Source organism: Harmonia axyridis, chromosome 7 (assembly GCF_914767665.1).
Source record: "Harmonia axyridis chromosome 7, icHarAxyr1.1, whole genome shotgun sequence".
Lineage (NCBI taxonomy): Eukaryota > Metazoa > Arthropoda > Insecta > Coleoptera > Coccinellidae > Harmonia > Harmonia axyridis.
Window position 1 is genome coordinate 8,107,561 of NC_059507.1, and position 13,896 is coordinate 8,121,456.

The following is a 13,896-nucleotide window of genomic DNA, read 5'->3' on the forward strand; positions in this document are numbered from 1 at the left end:
TTATGTAGTAGTAATTATGCTTGAATTAATATGATTCATGTATATCTACGGAAGGAATGATATTTTGAAATTGAAAAAGAAACTGTCGAATGCCGTTTGAAATAGAGATGAAAAAATTCTGAACTGAAATCCAGATAATATATCGATGAAATAAAATATGATTTAACTCTTCACAAGTGATTTTATTAAAATATATTAATGTACAAATGTAATATAAATGGACATATCATCGTAGAGCTATTACAATATGAATGACTCCATTCTACAATTTCATTGAGAATAAATAAATACTGCAATGACAGTTACTAAATAAAATAAATTATGTATTACAAGAAAATATCTATTTAAACATTCCTATTAAAACAAACTGAGAATGTAGGCACCGAGTTATTCACATCGTATTTGAGAGACCTATTGGATTTTGACTACCAATTCAAATGAATTATTTCTTCGGGAGAAATAGTCTATTATTCGCACAATGGACTTTACATATAAGAAATTCAGGACATATAAACTCACATTTCGCTCTATGAGCAAGAGGGTCTTATTATGCATTTTGGAAACTGTAGCTCACTTCTTCAATTCAATGATTTCAACATAAGCTTCACTGGAATATACTAAATATATAATCATATATAATATAGATATAACTTTATAACATACATATAACTAAAAACAAAAATATTTTTTTCAATTGTTTAGTTTTTGTACATAAATTGATAAATGGATTGTTGTCAGTTTACTTGTATTCATGTAGCAAAAGGTGAATAAGTACATCCTGAATTTCTTAAAATATTTATTCCTTACAGTCATGTTATATACGAATTTTCAAACTCAAATTAACTTTTTGATAAGAATACTTGATTTTTTGAAAATTTATTTCAAAAGCTTCAGTATATCATGACAGAAAAATTGAAGGTAGTTACAAGTACTATCAAACTTTTTCAAAGGTCAATTGAATGGGGTTTCTCACAACTCAGATAGTAGTTTTATTTATATGACAACTTCCGTTATTCCTGAAAATGTTAATTACCCGTAAATTGAAAAAAGAAATAAAATTAGTTTGAATATGCATAAGTGTATCAACATACTTGAAGAACACCTGTATTGAGCAATTATCCAGCTGAATTGCTAGGCCTGATTAGACTTATTTTATTTGGAGAGAACATATTTTTTAGGTCCATTCTGAAAATAATTAAGATAATTATCTATCAGAAATGAAAAATGAATTACATATGATTTAACTTTATGGCCATTTTGAAACCATTTTAAAATTACTTATATATTTTTTAATCAATTTTCAATTAATCAATCTATTCTCAAAGCATTTTATGACTTGAGAAATAATATTTTTGTAATAAGAGCTTTTTTTGTTATATATTCACAAGCTTTTCTGTTTTCAAAGGCTGTCAAATATAAACTAATAGTTTGACCTATCGGAAATTTAAAGAGGTTCAAATGTCTATTAAAAGATATCAGTTAAAGGGAGCATTGTTACATTTAAAGTTACTGAGCAGGAAATTCCAAAAGTAACTACTTTCTTAAATTGTTCTCTTATTATATTAGTAGATCAGCTGATAATATAAAAAACCATTACAAATAGGTCTAGTATTACTTCTCAAAGAAATTATTTTCCTGCTATACATCAAAGTATACTCACTTCAAATTTTGGGGTAAAACTGCATCATTGAGTCCATATTTTCTAATAGCGACCATACACAAGGTTCTTAAACTTGGAGCAAAATCCAGTATTAACATATCACTATGGTCAATAAGTCTATCTTCTATGTCTTGACCGTTTTCACAGAAGTTCGGCAAAGGACTAAAAACGGTAGATTGATTTTCTAAACTCAGAAAAACATCAATTCTCACCTTGTTCCACCAAAGAGAAATACCCTATTTCCTACAAGAACACAAGCTTGTCTGCGTCTTTCACAAGGTTCCTCTCCAGGAGCTTCGATTTTCCTCCATCGTAATATACTCGGATCGAATTCATATAAATCATTGAAATGTTTACCTTCTATTGCATTGTATCCACCAAATATATACATTTTATCATCGTAAACAACTGAAAAAAATCAAAAAGCTATATAGAAGGATATTTCAGCCTTTACTAATTGATAGTTGCTCATGTATAGTTGTTGCTCACTATAATTTATTTCTGAGGTTACATAATCTGCATTTTTGACCTTTTGCCCAGAAGTCAATTGTTAACTTTTCTATCTGAGGATGAGTTAAAATTCAAAACTAAATAAAAATATAAATTGTAGTGGTAAATACATAGTTCTCATACACATATGTGTTCCAACTAAAGATTTTTTTAATAGGAATGTATTATCAGAATAAACAATTATTGCAATAAATTCTATGAGTCTTTATAATAAAATATATTTCTTACATGCTGAGTGACTTCTTCTTCCACAAGGAATATCACCAGTGACATCAGGTTTATGCCAGGTGAAGGTTGTTAAATCAAAATACCAAAGAACATTGGAATATGTTTCAATGATGTTTGTAAAAGAATTCATATAAGAAGTACCTCTCCCTCCGAAGAGATAGATCCTGTTCTTTATACAAACAGTTGTGTGAAAGTCTCGGACAGAAGGTTCCATTCCTAAAACATGTAGTCATTCATGATAAATTTCACCATAATTTATAATAATTCATGTTCTTTTTTAACTCACCAGTAGTACACACATATCTCCAATGCATTCTTGTCAAATCTAAATAGAAGACTGTTCGAGCAAAAGCATCGGATGCTTCTTCATAGCCCCCAAAAATGTACATGCAGTTGTTCCATACACATGCTGTATGTCCATCTCTAGCCAAAGGGATATTTCCTGTTACATTAGGGGCTGTCCAACAATGCCAGATTGTATCAAAACAGAACAAAACAGCACATGATGCCCTATCATTGCGTCCACCCCATATATAAATCTTATCACCATAAACTACTGCTGTGTGACCATATCGTTTATACGGAAGGATATCGTCATTTTCGAAGTACGGAAGATCACTAACAGGGTGTTTAGTCCATCTGAATGTTGTTGTATTTAGAACATGAACATCCATAGAAGTGTACTCCCGGGAATTTTCTCCAGTGCAGTATCCTCCAAAGGAATAAACTTTATGTCCCACAGATACAGCAGCATGATTAACTCTTTTTGGCCCCCCTTCTAAATGAGTGATCCACCTCATACTAAAAATTGGCGTAATCTTCTGAACATTCTAAACCACCTTTAAATATTCTTAATTTTCGAATAGTAATGTTCTCAAACTAGAAATTCCATACAGACATTTAAATCAAGTAACCTTCAATGACCTCTTATACTACTAAAACTGGAAGAGACGAAGAGTCCTGCTACTGTAAAATATTTCTCGATTATGTGAACTAATTTCGTGATTTGATAGTCAAAATATCTTTAATATTTTTATTATTTAAGTTTTAATAGACATAAGTCAATGTGACAGAACATGAAATTTTGGGGTAAAAATTCGTATTGAACTACCAATATATTTTCGACAGAAAACAATAATTACACTGAAGATAAGATTCATGAGATCAAAGAAATAAGTTTTTCTGAGTGAACAGTATCGTGTGATTTAAGGAAGAATAATTTATAATTAAAAATTCGATCTTGATTTCACAGAAATTTTGTATTTATAGTTCAAACAGTACCACACGTAAATGGCAACCATGGATTTCAATAATAACAAATACAAATCTCTAAACAAAGTGCTGTCACTTCACTTTCATTCTTGCCAAGTTGATCAATCAATTTTGAGTATTCGTTTTATGAACAGTTCTCGAATAGACGACTCGAATTCAACCAAAGTAGACAGTATAGGGAGTAATATAGATAAGTTCTCGTCTCAGTTTCCGCAAATTTCTTTATTCATCAACTGCCTTAGAGGTGCCCAGTTGAAGCCTTGCAAGAAGAAAATGCTGAATTCTACCATAACTTTTTAAAGTAATGATTCAATCAAGTTACATCACATATCATTGAAAATGTTCCAAAAATTGAATATGTGTATCTAATATAAGAATAAAATAATTATTGGGACCAACAGTGCAAATGCAAAAAGTTTTGATTTATCAGATTGAAATGGCTCATTCAGGAAAACAACCCCTACTTCAAGCAGGGCAAGATATGGATTCGGATTTGGACAAAGATGATAACTCGGAAATTATTCTTCACGCCAGCACAAGAGATACATCAAGGATAATTCCTGGACAAACTAGAGACAAATATTATTTAACCTACTTCAGCTTTTATTTGTTAGGAATTGTTGTTATTACACCTTGGTCGTTTTTTGTCACTGCAAATGATGTGAGTATTATAAATTCAGTTTTCTATTTCTCATTTACTGCCTGAAATTGTTTTAAAAAGATTACCATAAACTTCTTACCTGCAAGAGTCCAATAGTATGAAATCCATGCATAGGATTTTACAGTTAGGATGATTGAACCCTGAATAACTATGATTTTTTACAATTTTTTTCAATTTTACTCTTGTAACTACAAAAGCTCAAATGCAGTAAATACGAGTTAAACAAGAGAGCTATTCATCATTATTGAAATGAGTTTTACAAATTTCGATCATAATTCAAAATCTAAAGACGATAGGCCGGTTCTATTTTCGGATTTGGATAAATCAAGAAAAAAACAAAGAGTGAACACCTACTGAATTCGAAATTCCCGGTAGTATAGATATACTAACCGACAACAATGACATCATAATAACACACATTTCATATAATTACCTATATACAGTTCTTTGATTCAAAAATTGCCAAAAAGCGTTGTTATGATAAAAAATAAATATTAAAACTCCAAAATAAACAAAAAATATATTCAGAAACTGGGTTATCATTTATTATTTATTTATTATCGTTTGCTCCGGTATTGTTAACTACTTTGAAGAAAATGTGATAGGGTATGTTTTAAATGAAATAACAAAATTTGTTGTTATTTCGAGATATTCATGTTTATATTTCATGGCGATTATTTTCTTTTCACAAATTCCTATTTCGATAGCCGATGAGTCGAATATTATCAATTTTAATTCCGTCACATCAGAAATGGGATTATAGTAATCGATCACTTCAATTTTTTTAAATTCAAAAAATGACGTCATCTGATCATTATTACTTGTTAGGCACTAAGTAATCATTCTACGTATTCTTGCGAAATAGCGTACATTTCTGATATCCTGAAATGATCAATTATTCAGCCATGATCAAGTACAAATTAGTTATGAATTTAATTTGGAAAATCCATTCATTATTGCAACAAGGGAATGTTAAACGCTCACAAAAGATTTTTTATTACACCAATCGATTAAATGAAAACGCTGTAAATTTGTACACTTCTACACTTTTTTCCAATATATTGCAATTGGTTTAAAAAATCCTACAAGAAATATCGATCCACAAAATTATTTTGCGAAAATTTTCGAAATTTGAATAAATTAATAGAAACACTTTTTGTCAAGTTTTATGATTGTTTCCTAGACATAACTTTTCAGCCTTTAAAACCGATTGATAATTTCCTGGACATAGGATGATCAATGAGGTATATACATACCTACCAATATTTGTGATAAATAATATGCAAATAGCTATACAGTTCACAAGAAAAGTTATGGACGACAGAAGAGTTAATTTTTTTGTATTCCATTTCAAAACAAATGTCTATTATGGGAAAAATGAACTGAAATTGTTCTTTGGTCGAAAACATCGAAGTATCTTTATTTATCAGTCACATGTGTATTTCAAATTGCGTAATCATTTAAAAAATCTTCCATTCACGTGGAAATATTTACATGTCTTTTCTCATTTTGGAATATTCCATTCAAATCTGATTGAATATCATCTCCAATCATTCATTCATGGACTATTCCCAAAATAAAGAAATATCAGCTACATTATTCTATCGAATGACTTGTTGGTTCATCTTCAGAGCAATACCGCGTATTATTATCCCAAAGTGATTTTCGCTGCAGAACAAAATGAATTGTTTGTTATTAGGGTAATGAATAGAATATTTCCTATCGCAAAATTTTTTTGTGCGGTTTCGAAATTTTGAATATTTCTAAGCGCTCGCTTTAAGTCCTTCGCAATGTCAGTATTTCTCGAGTTTAAAGCCAAGATTGGTCTCAACCGAGGTCTCAACTTGAAAAATTTGATTTGACTTATTGATAAACAACTCGGGGTAAAATTCAAATATGTCCGTCCGTCCGGGCGTAAATACGATAACTCTCGTACGAAAAAACTCGGAATTTTTATGGTAGTTTCGGATCTCGAATGCCACTGAGCAAAATCCACCAAAAAGTTACTAAGGGATAAACATTTGCAATTTTATTTTGCTGATAATTTCAAAACTGCAGCTGTGACGAGTTGAAATTTTGTATTTCGGTAGAAAGTAACGTATTATGTCCATAACAATAAATTTCTTTCAAGTTACATAACAACAAAGCCAACAAAAACTTCCAATGAAATTTATCGGTAATATCGTTTGAACGATGAATCAAAACAAGCGCTCAAAAGCTTATTAATTATGTATATGGTTTTTATATCATCTGCCTAACCTTTCCGATCCCACAACTGAACTTGAAAATCACATGTCCTGATATTTGTTGATATAGTTTCCATCAAATGATTCAATTAATAAATATCAATTTGTTTAAGTCCTTATCGAGCTCTCTTATGGTGCAGTTAATCGAAAAATAATGAATATATAGAAATATGACCATTTTTTTAAACAAATTCTTCATTTTATTTTTCTTATTGTTGTAATGGATTTGTAGCATTTGAAAACTTTGAACAGGATTGTCGGTTAGTAATTGAACTTAATGCTGAAGGCGTTCACATCCTTATCAATAGTTTACGATCAAAAAAATTCATAAATTTCTAAGTATCGGCCAACACTAATACAAAGATAACATTTTTGGGTTACAACCTTATTTTCATTTTTATTATCACAATATGCATGTACAGAGTTTTCTAATACTGCAACTTGCAAAAATTATCCGAGAATACGACTATCAGAGGACACTAAAGATTTGTGAAAGAAAAGCTGAGTAGTCATTGGAAAGTTACTATAAGAACAAACCTACAACTGGTTCCATAAGAACTTCGAATATGTGTTGTATAAAGATAGGTTCTTCATACAATGGCAATATGTGGTATAACCAGGCACTGTAGAGGGCTGATTGTAAGCCACATCCACTAGTAGATTTTTTCACTTCTAACGTCTCAAATGTTCAATGAAAAAATGTTGTCGTTTACGGTTTTCTACTTCAGCTACCATCGACGATCGACATAAAATTAAATCCAATATTGCGTTTTGATTTTGAAGAATAAATTAACATCATTGACATCTTATTGTCAATGGGATAAATTTCTATCAAGTTATATTCGAGTTTTTTGTATATTCCGGAAATGTGGTGCTACTATCTTCAGAAATAAAAATAAGATGACTAAAACTCAAGATAAAGCAGCATGTGAACAACAATTCGACTTAGCAATATCTTCCTTGTCACGAGTTGGCCAAAGTTCAACGCATCCTAGATTTTTTTTGATAGGGATCAGATTGCAGCTGGATGAATTTTACGCAATAATGTAAAACAAATCGTTAATTTCGAAATATATGAGTTACATATTGCATGTTATTATATTGTTAGTATAGATCTGATTTGTTTTTGTTTTAAATGAGAGTTGAGAATGGCTATGTAACTTCTAATTTTGGCTCAATAAATATGCAATTGGGTATTGGTTTCAGAGCTATAGGGCGATTTACGAAAAACTAGAGAAATTATGATCTACTTTATATAGGGTTTTCCAATAAGTGATTTCATTTTGAATAACCCGCTATCTAGACATCTGTCACTTTTGAAGATTCCATCTTTTGACAGTAGATAAATAAAAACTACGCCATTACTAAAAATGGAACGATACACCTTTCAATAAATTCTAAAACTGGTAAATCGATCTTGAAGATGAAATTCGTGAATTAATCGAGGACATAGAGCCGCAAATGTGCAAAATAGACATGGAAAATTTCATGAAAAGGATATCGTCGGCTAAGAGTGTAAATCTGCTAAGTCCATTTTGATGAATTTCACAGGAGACCAAAAAAACCGTACAGTACAGTGTTATAATAATAATAATAAGAGAGTTTATTCATGAAAATACATTCAATAGAGTTTATTGAATGTATTTTCATGAATAAACTCTCTTATTATTATTATTATAACACTGTACTGTACGGTTTTTTTGGTCTCCTGTGAAATTCATCAAAATGGACTTAGCAGATTTACACTCTTAGCCGACGATATGGTCCTGCAACCGTAGGCGTAGCGGCCCTTTGGCTGATATCTTTTGCCATCGTTAATGGCACACCTTCCTCTTCACAATGAAACAAACATCTATTGATTTCTTTTAAAATATACTCGTTTCTTTTTAAATTAAACTGAAAGCTCTTATTGGAAAACAATAACATACAATAAATATTTTTTGTACAATAAGCAATATTTCATTGAAACTGTAATTTTGTTTTCAGTATTGGATGTATAAGTTCAGAGATGTGAACACTAATGTTTCTTCGTTTATGAACGAAAAGCAGACTAACTTGCAGGTTGAGTTTACTTCTTTTCTCAATGTAGCAGCATCTGTACCTACCTTACTCTTTTTGATCCTTAATATTTATTTAATCAAAAGGTATGTAAAATATAGATATTTCATCAAACATTCTATTCTAGGGAGAATATTAAACATTGATTTTTCTTTTATTTGTAGGGTTTCTCTCAGTGCCAGAGTCCTGACTGTGATGATAATAATGTTATTTTTATTTATTATGACTGTGTTTTTTGTTACTATGAATACTGACAAATGTGAGTATATTGTTAAGATTAATTAATATCTCCTATTTCCTAATAATGCAATTATTTTTGTTGCAGGGCAAGAAGAATTTTTCGTTTTGACAATGGTTACCATGATTGTCCTTAACGGTGAGAGGAAATTTTTCAGAGATCTTAAATTTGATCAAAATATGACTTCATTTCGCAATATTGGATCTTGTTTTGACAATATTACATTGTAGGATGTAGTGCAATATTGAGCGGAAGCATATTCGGAATAGTTGGAAATTTCTCTGCCATCTACATAACAGCCGTCAACAGTGGTCAGTCCCTTGGTGGAATATTCGCAGCCATAGCTGAAATCATTTCACTTGCTATCGGCGCCTCATCTACACATGCAGCTTTTGTTTATTTCATCATAGGATCTGCCACCATATTCCTGGGAATTATCAGTTACATCCTGATGGTCAACACCATATTTTTCAAGTACAACATTAGAGTAAAGTCTCTGGAAGATTACTCTGATTCCTCCAGTTCCCAGTTCATCAAGGACGTCGATTACAGTTTGATTTTCAGAAAAATCTGGACTATTGGAGTAACTTGTTTCATGGTCCTCTTCACCACCACTTGTGTCTCACCTGGTGTTACTGTGCTGGTCGAGTCTGAAGGAAAGGGTCATAGTAAATGGAGTGGTTAGTAAGATTTGAGATAAATCCTTCAAAACATTGTAACAGGCCAATGGACTAGTTTTAATTTTTTTGTTAAGGATTAATTCTGAAAATTTAAGTAAAATGAAACAAAAATGTGGAAGAATCATTGAAATATCTCTAGAAATGAAAAAGTTATGGGACTTTGAAGTTGCGCTTGGAAGAATAATTTCATAGTAAGTGTAAGTGTCGTGACGTCACACACTAGACGACTGGTATTCGCAGAGTGCTTACGAATTCATTGGTGTACAATCACTTGTGCCGTTCGTGTCGTGTTTTGTTCGTTACACGATGGCTGAAATAACTTACTATATACATACATATAAATTACTTTTTTCTATTTTTACTTTTTACTCCTCACATAAATATGTTTTGCCATTGATAGACTTCAACAACCAGTACTCAACTACAAACTGTTTATGAAACGTTTTTTAAATAAATCATCGTTATAAGTTGAACCATGATAAAGCAAACTCAAAAGTAGATACTTACTTGAAAAGTTTAACTCCTTTTATTTCTGCACTGACATAAGATGGATTTGAAGAAAAAAACTCCATCATTGCGAATATATCTATTTTAGGCAAATTGTCACTTTGTCCTTTCACGAAGCCTTCTTCCATTATGGTGACATAAAAACAAAACTCGAGTTAAAACTACACTGTAAAACTACAAACGGCGCGAGAGCCTTGGCGCGGCTAAGTATTTAAACGTAATTTATGGTGTAGCGATCACAGGTAAGAGCCGTGACGTCACAGACCAAAGAATTTCCACGCTAAAATACGTAAATTTAAATAATCTATTTCTCAGTCATTTATTGATGGATTTTCAAAATTTTTTCACTGATTTATCAGTTTTGCTCTATATTTTAATTCTATCGTGGCAAATATAGTATTATCATCATCACTAAACTAGTCCATTGAAAAGTCCTCGGTCTACCATAGTAAAACATATTTTTTTGGCAAAATTCGATTTTATTATTCAACATAGTTGCCTTAGAGGGCGATACAGCGATTATAGCGACATTCCAACTTTTCGATACCATTTTTGTAGTACTTTTGATAATATGTTCACTTCAATTCGTTAAGTAGGATAATCTCTTATGTTCCTTGTATGGTTGTGAATTTTCAATTTCACATAACTTTTTGTTGATTAAAAAGTAAAATAACTTATTTCCGCTTTATATATTTATTTTCACAACAATTGTTTCGTCATGATAACATGACTTCGTCAGGTGAGCATGGTAACTGGTAGTTACCATGCTCACCTGACGAAGTCATGTTATCATGACGAAACAATTGTTGTGAAAATAAATATATAAAGCGGAAATAAGTTATTTTACTTTTTAATCATCAAGATGAATTTCCGACAAGTAAAGACTGAGACAATCAAACACATAACTTTTTGTGATTTTTTTTTATTGAAGTTTACGTATTTGTTCGCAGATATCTTCTTTGTTCCTGTCATCAACTACTTACTGTTCAACGTTTCAGACTATATCGGTAGATTATCAGCAGGAAGGTTCACTAAAGTAATAATGTAGCTCATAAAAATTCGATTTTGCTCTACTTATGTTTGTTTTCAGCCCAAAAATTTGATCGTTTTGGTAGTATTGAGTTTTTCGAGATTGATATTTGTACCCTTACTTCTCCTGTGTAATGCCCAACCAAGACATCATCTGGACGTGGTTTTTTCGAGGGACTATGAATTTATAATTATATTGGCGCTGTTTGCATTGACCAATGGATACTTAGTAAACGCAGCTGTTATAAAGGCCCCACAGTAAGTATACTCTAGCAAAAATAATAAGAACCCTTTATTCTTCACTTTTCACCTTATTTTTATTCCAGACTTTGATTTAGTATTGATAAAATGTATAAACAATGTTTTTTGTGTTATAGGCTGGTGGAACAGCATGAAACTGAAGTTGCTCTTTGCATAATATCAGTTTTTATTGGCTTCGGTATGGCATTTGGTTCATTGTCAGGATACTTAATTGTTAAACTTCTCTAAGACTAAGAATGATACAAAATAGCATTTCTGTAGATATTTGTCCACCCAGTACCAATTGCTGATAGCAAGGTAGGCAGGAATTTATGTATAATTTGGTATCTCAATATGTTATAGCATTTTAAGAAGCAAACAAAACATTTTTCAGGAATTTATTACTGTAATATATAGAACAGTCTATTTGAAGACAACAAGTGACAGATAAGGTGTATGAAGCAATGAAATTCGGGTTTGTAGAAAATTCGATTATGTATATTATTGTTACAAACGAATTCCTGTTGAAATTTCTTGATTTGGTATTTATATAGGAGTCGTACATATCCTAGAATTCTAAAAGTTGACGGTTGAGATTTGAAGCTATTGGACCCATGAGATAATTCATGTTAGGTTTCATGGTTCATTTCCTTCAACAACAAGGGAAAGATATGGCATAAAGTAATCAAATTAACGAATTGTAACAAATATTATATCATTTCATTGGAACTCACACAGAGTTTTATTGATTTGATCATTCCAGACAAATACGTTTGAGAATTTTAAGATTTGGCTGTAAGGGCTGCTGGTTGTAAGGGGAACAGATAAATTCGTTTCACAAGCACATCAATTATATTATTTTATGCTATAGTCTTTGATCTGTGGTCAGTATTCATGGTTAATTAACAATTTTACCTATTACTTCATTAATAATTGAGAAACAGAAGGTTTCAACAGTAACAGAACATAACTGTTAAGTTACAGTATATTTTGCAAAATATCTTGATTTTCCTTTAAAATTTACATAATTTCTTAGTTATTTGAGAAATTTTCCTTCAAATTGAAATCTGAAAAATGTTTTGGAATATAGACTATTGATTCCAGTGACGTTCAATGTGATTCAGTTGGGTATATATACTATATATTAAATTGATTTAAATCATTTAAGTTCGTGAAGTTATAGCTTAAAATACTTAGTGGTGCTTAATATATCAAGTTGAGCATAATATGTATATCATATTAGAAAAGATGTTAGATAAATGTCATTAGAATAAGTTCATTTAGTTAATTTTTCAGAACATTCCTTAAAAGTGAGGTTAGTGATCTTGTTCTAGAATTGACAGTCTGTGTTCATTTTTATACTGGGTATATTTTATCAAGAATCGTCATTAAGATACGTTTGCTCATTGGAAATTTAGATCTTAATACTTTCCATCATTTACTACTGCTGTGAAATTATACCAGTTCATTTATTTTTTCCAACTACATTCATTTTCCCATCTTGTTTTCATTGGAAATATTAATTAGTTGTATTTTGGAGATTTCATATATGGAAAATGTTACGCAGCTTACTTTAAGGATGTTCCTTCATATTTATTCAAAACAAAAGCATTAGAGCAGAATTTTGTTCAGTTATTTTTATGAACATTAGATAAAGAATTTAACAATTTCCAGAAATGTATTTTAACATTTTGTTATCTGAATATTTTGAATTAAATACGTTTAAACCCTGTATCACAATAAGCCAATTTCTGAGCCTGACAGTGTGTGCTTAAAGTGCACACTCCTTTAGGCTTATTTTTGACTCTTGATTCAAGCATTCACCCGAACTTTTCCCCCTAAACTGTCAAAATGCAGGCCGACCAACACTATTTTATATCAATGTCTCAAATATTTATGTACAAAATATGAAGGTCTGTAATAGAGTAGTATGAGTGACATTAGCTGATACTCCTCTATTAGCTCTGAAACAAATATGGAAAAAGTATAGTGCATTTTGCCAGTCATCCATCAGAAATAAGCTCAGAAATAGACATGAAAATAGATGTCAGAATAGACACAAAAAAACCTCAGGTGATACGGGGTTAACCCTTTTGACAGCTAATTATAAAATTAAGTAACTAGATTCAGTTATTTGCTGAAATTTTATTATCAGCGATGGTTCTCATTTATATTTTAGTTTTAATTCTCCTCATTCTTTTGTGATTATATATACATCACATACATGTACAATTTCTTTATTTTTAAAAAAGTTATACGTATTTCAAAATTTTAAGAATGTTATACATTGTTGTTATAAAATTTTGATTTTTAGTGTAACAAGAATATCTTTATCTATGGTTCTATGAATTATATCATTAAGTTAATTGACTGTGATGTTGTGAAACTATATACTACTTAATTTATGAAATATAGCAATTATATTTATACAAATGTTATTTTTTTGTTATCCATTCAATAGCTTTAGATTACTAATGTCTATGTCATGTATAAACTATGTAATTGTTCCAAAACAAAATGTACTATTTTAAGAATAAAATGAATGAATTGAAACTCGTCCTTACTGA

General features: G+C 30.6%; 2 protein-coding genes across 3 annotated transcripts; one reads left to right on the plus strand and one right to left on the minus strand.

The window, feature by feature from the left end:
- Positions 1–161: 161 nt before the first annotated feature.
- Positions 162–3,562, minus strand: LOC123684917 (kelch domain-containing protein 3). Its single transcript, XM_045624428.1, has 6 exons — positions 2,685–3,562; positions 2,399–2,614; positions 1,873–2,068; positions 1,661–1,822; positions 1,092–1,185; positions 162–1,016 (listed from the first exon to the last, which is right to left on the minus strand). The coding sequence occupies exons 1-5, from the start codon at positions 3,196–3,198 to the stop codon at positions 1,116–1,118; spliced, it is 1,158 nt and encodes a 385-aa protein (XP_045480384.1). The 5' UTR covers positions 3,199–3,562; the 3' UTR covers positions 162–1,016; positions 1,092–1,115.
- A 5-nt stretch (positions 3,563–3,567) lies between these two features.
- LOC123684915 (equilibrative nucleoside transporter 1-like) lies at positions 3,568–13,888 on the plus strand. 2 transcript variants are annotated; one of them, XM_045624427.1, is made up of 9 exons: positions 3,735–3,971; positions 4,101–4,331; positions 8,564–8,721; positions 8,800–8,894; positions 8,961–9,011; positions 9,104–9,553; positions 11,011–11,096; positions 11,151–11,347; positions 11,467–13,888. In XM_045624427.1, the coding sequence occupies exons 2-9, from the start codon at positions 4,107–4,109 to the stop codon at positions 11,576–11,578; spliced, it is 1,374 nt and encodes a 457-aa protein (XP_045480383.1). In that variant the 5' UTR covers positions 3,735–3,971; positions 4,101–4,106; the 3' UTR covers positions 11,579–13,888. The 2 variants fall into 2 exon arrangements, with proteins under 2 accessions (XP_045480382.1, XP_045480383.1); XM_045624426.1 differs by having other exon boundaries at positions 3,568–4,331.
- Positions 13,889–13,896: the final 8 nt, after the last annotated feature.

What these genes read in the sequence shown, in the direction of transcription:
- LOC123684917 (XM_045624428.1), bottom strand. Translation starts at nt 3,198, where the DNA reads ATGAGGTGGATCACTCATTTAGAAGGGGGGCCAAAAAGAGTTAATCAT. An exon ending in TTTCTCTTTGGTGGAACAAG is followed by an intron (nt 1,823 to 1,872) that starts GTGAGAATTGAT and finishes TACCGTTTTTAG; the next exon opens with TCCTTTGCCGAACTTCTGTG. An exon ending in GTTTTACCCCAAAATTTGAA is followed by an intron (nt 1,186 to 1,660) that starts GTGAGTATACTT and finishes AATTATTTTCAG; the next exon opens with AATGGACCTAAAAAATATGT.
- LOC123684915 (XM_045624426.1), top strand. Translation starts at nt 4,077, where the DNA reads ATGCAAAAAGTTTTGATTTATCAGATTGAAATGGCTCATTCAGGAAAA. An exon ending in TTTTTGTCACTGCAAATGAT is followed by an intron (nt 4,332 to 8,563) that starts GTGAGTATTATA and finishes TTTTGTTTTCAG; the next exon opens with TATTGGATGTATAAGTTCAG. An exon ending in TACTATGAATACTGACAAAT is followed by an intron (nt 8,895 to 8,960) that starts GTGAGTATATTG and finishes TTTTTGTTGCAG; the next exon opens with GGCAAGAAGAATTTTTCGTT.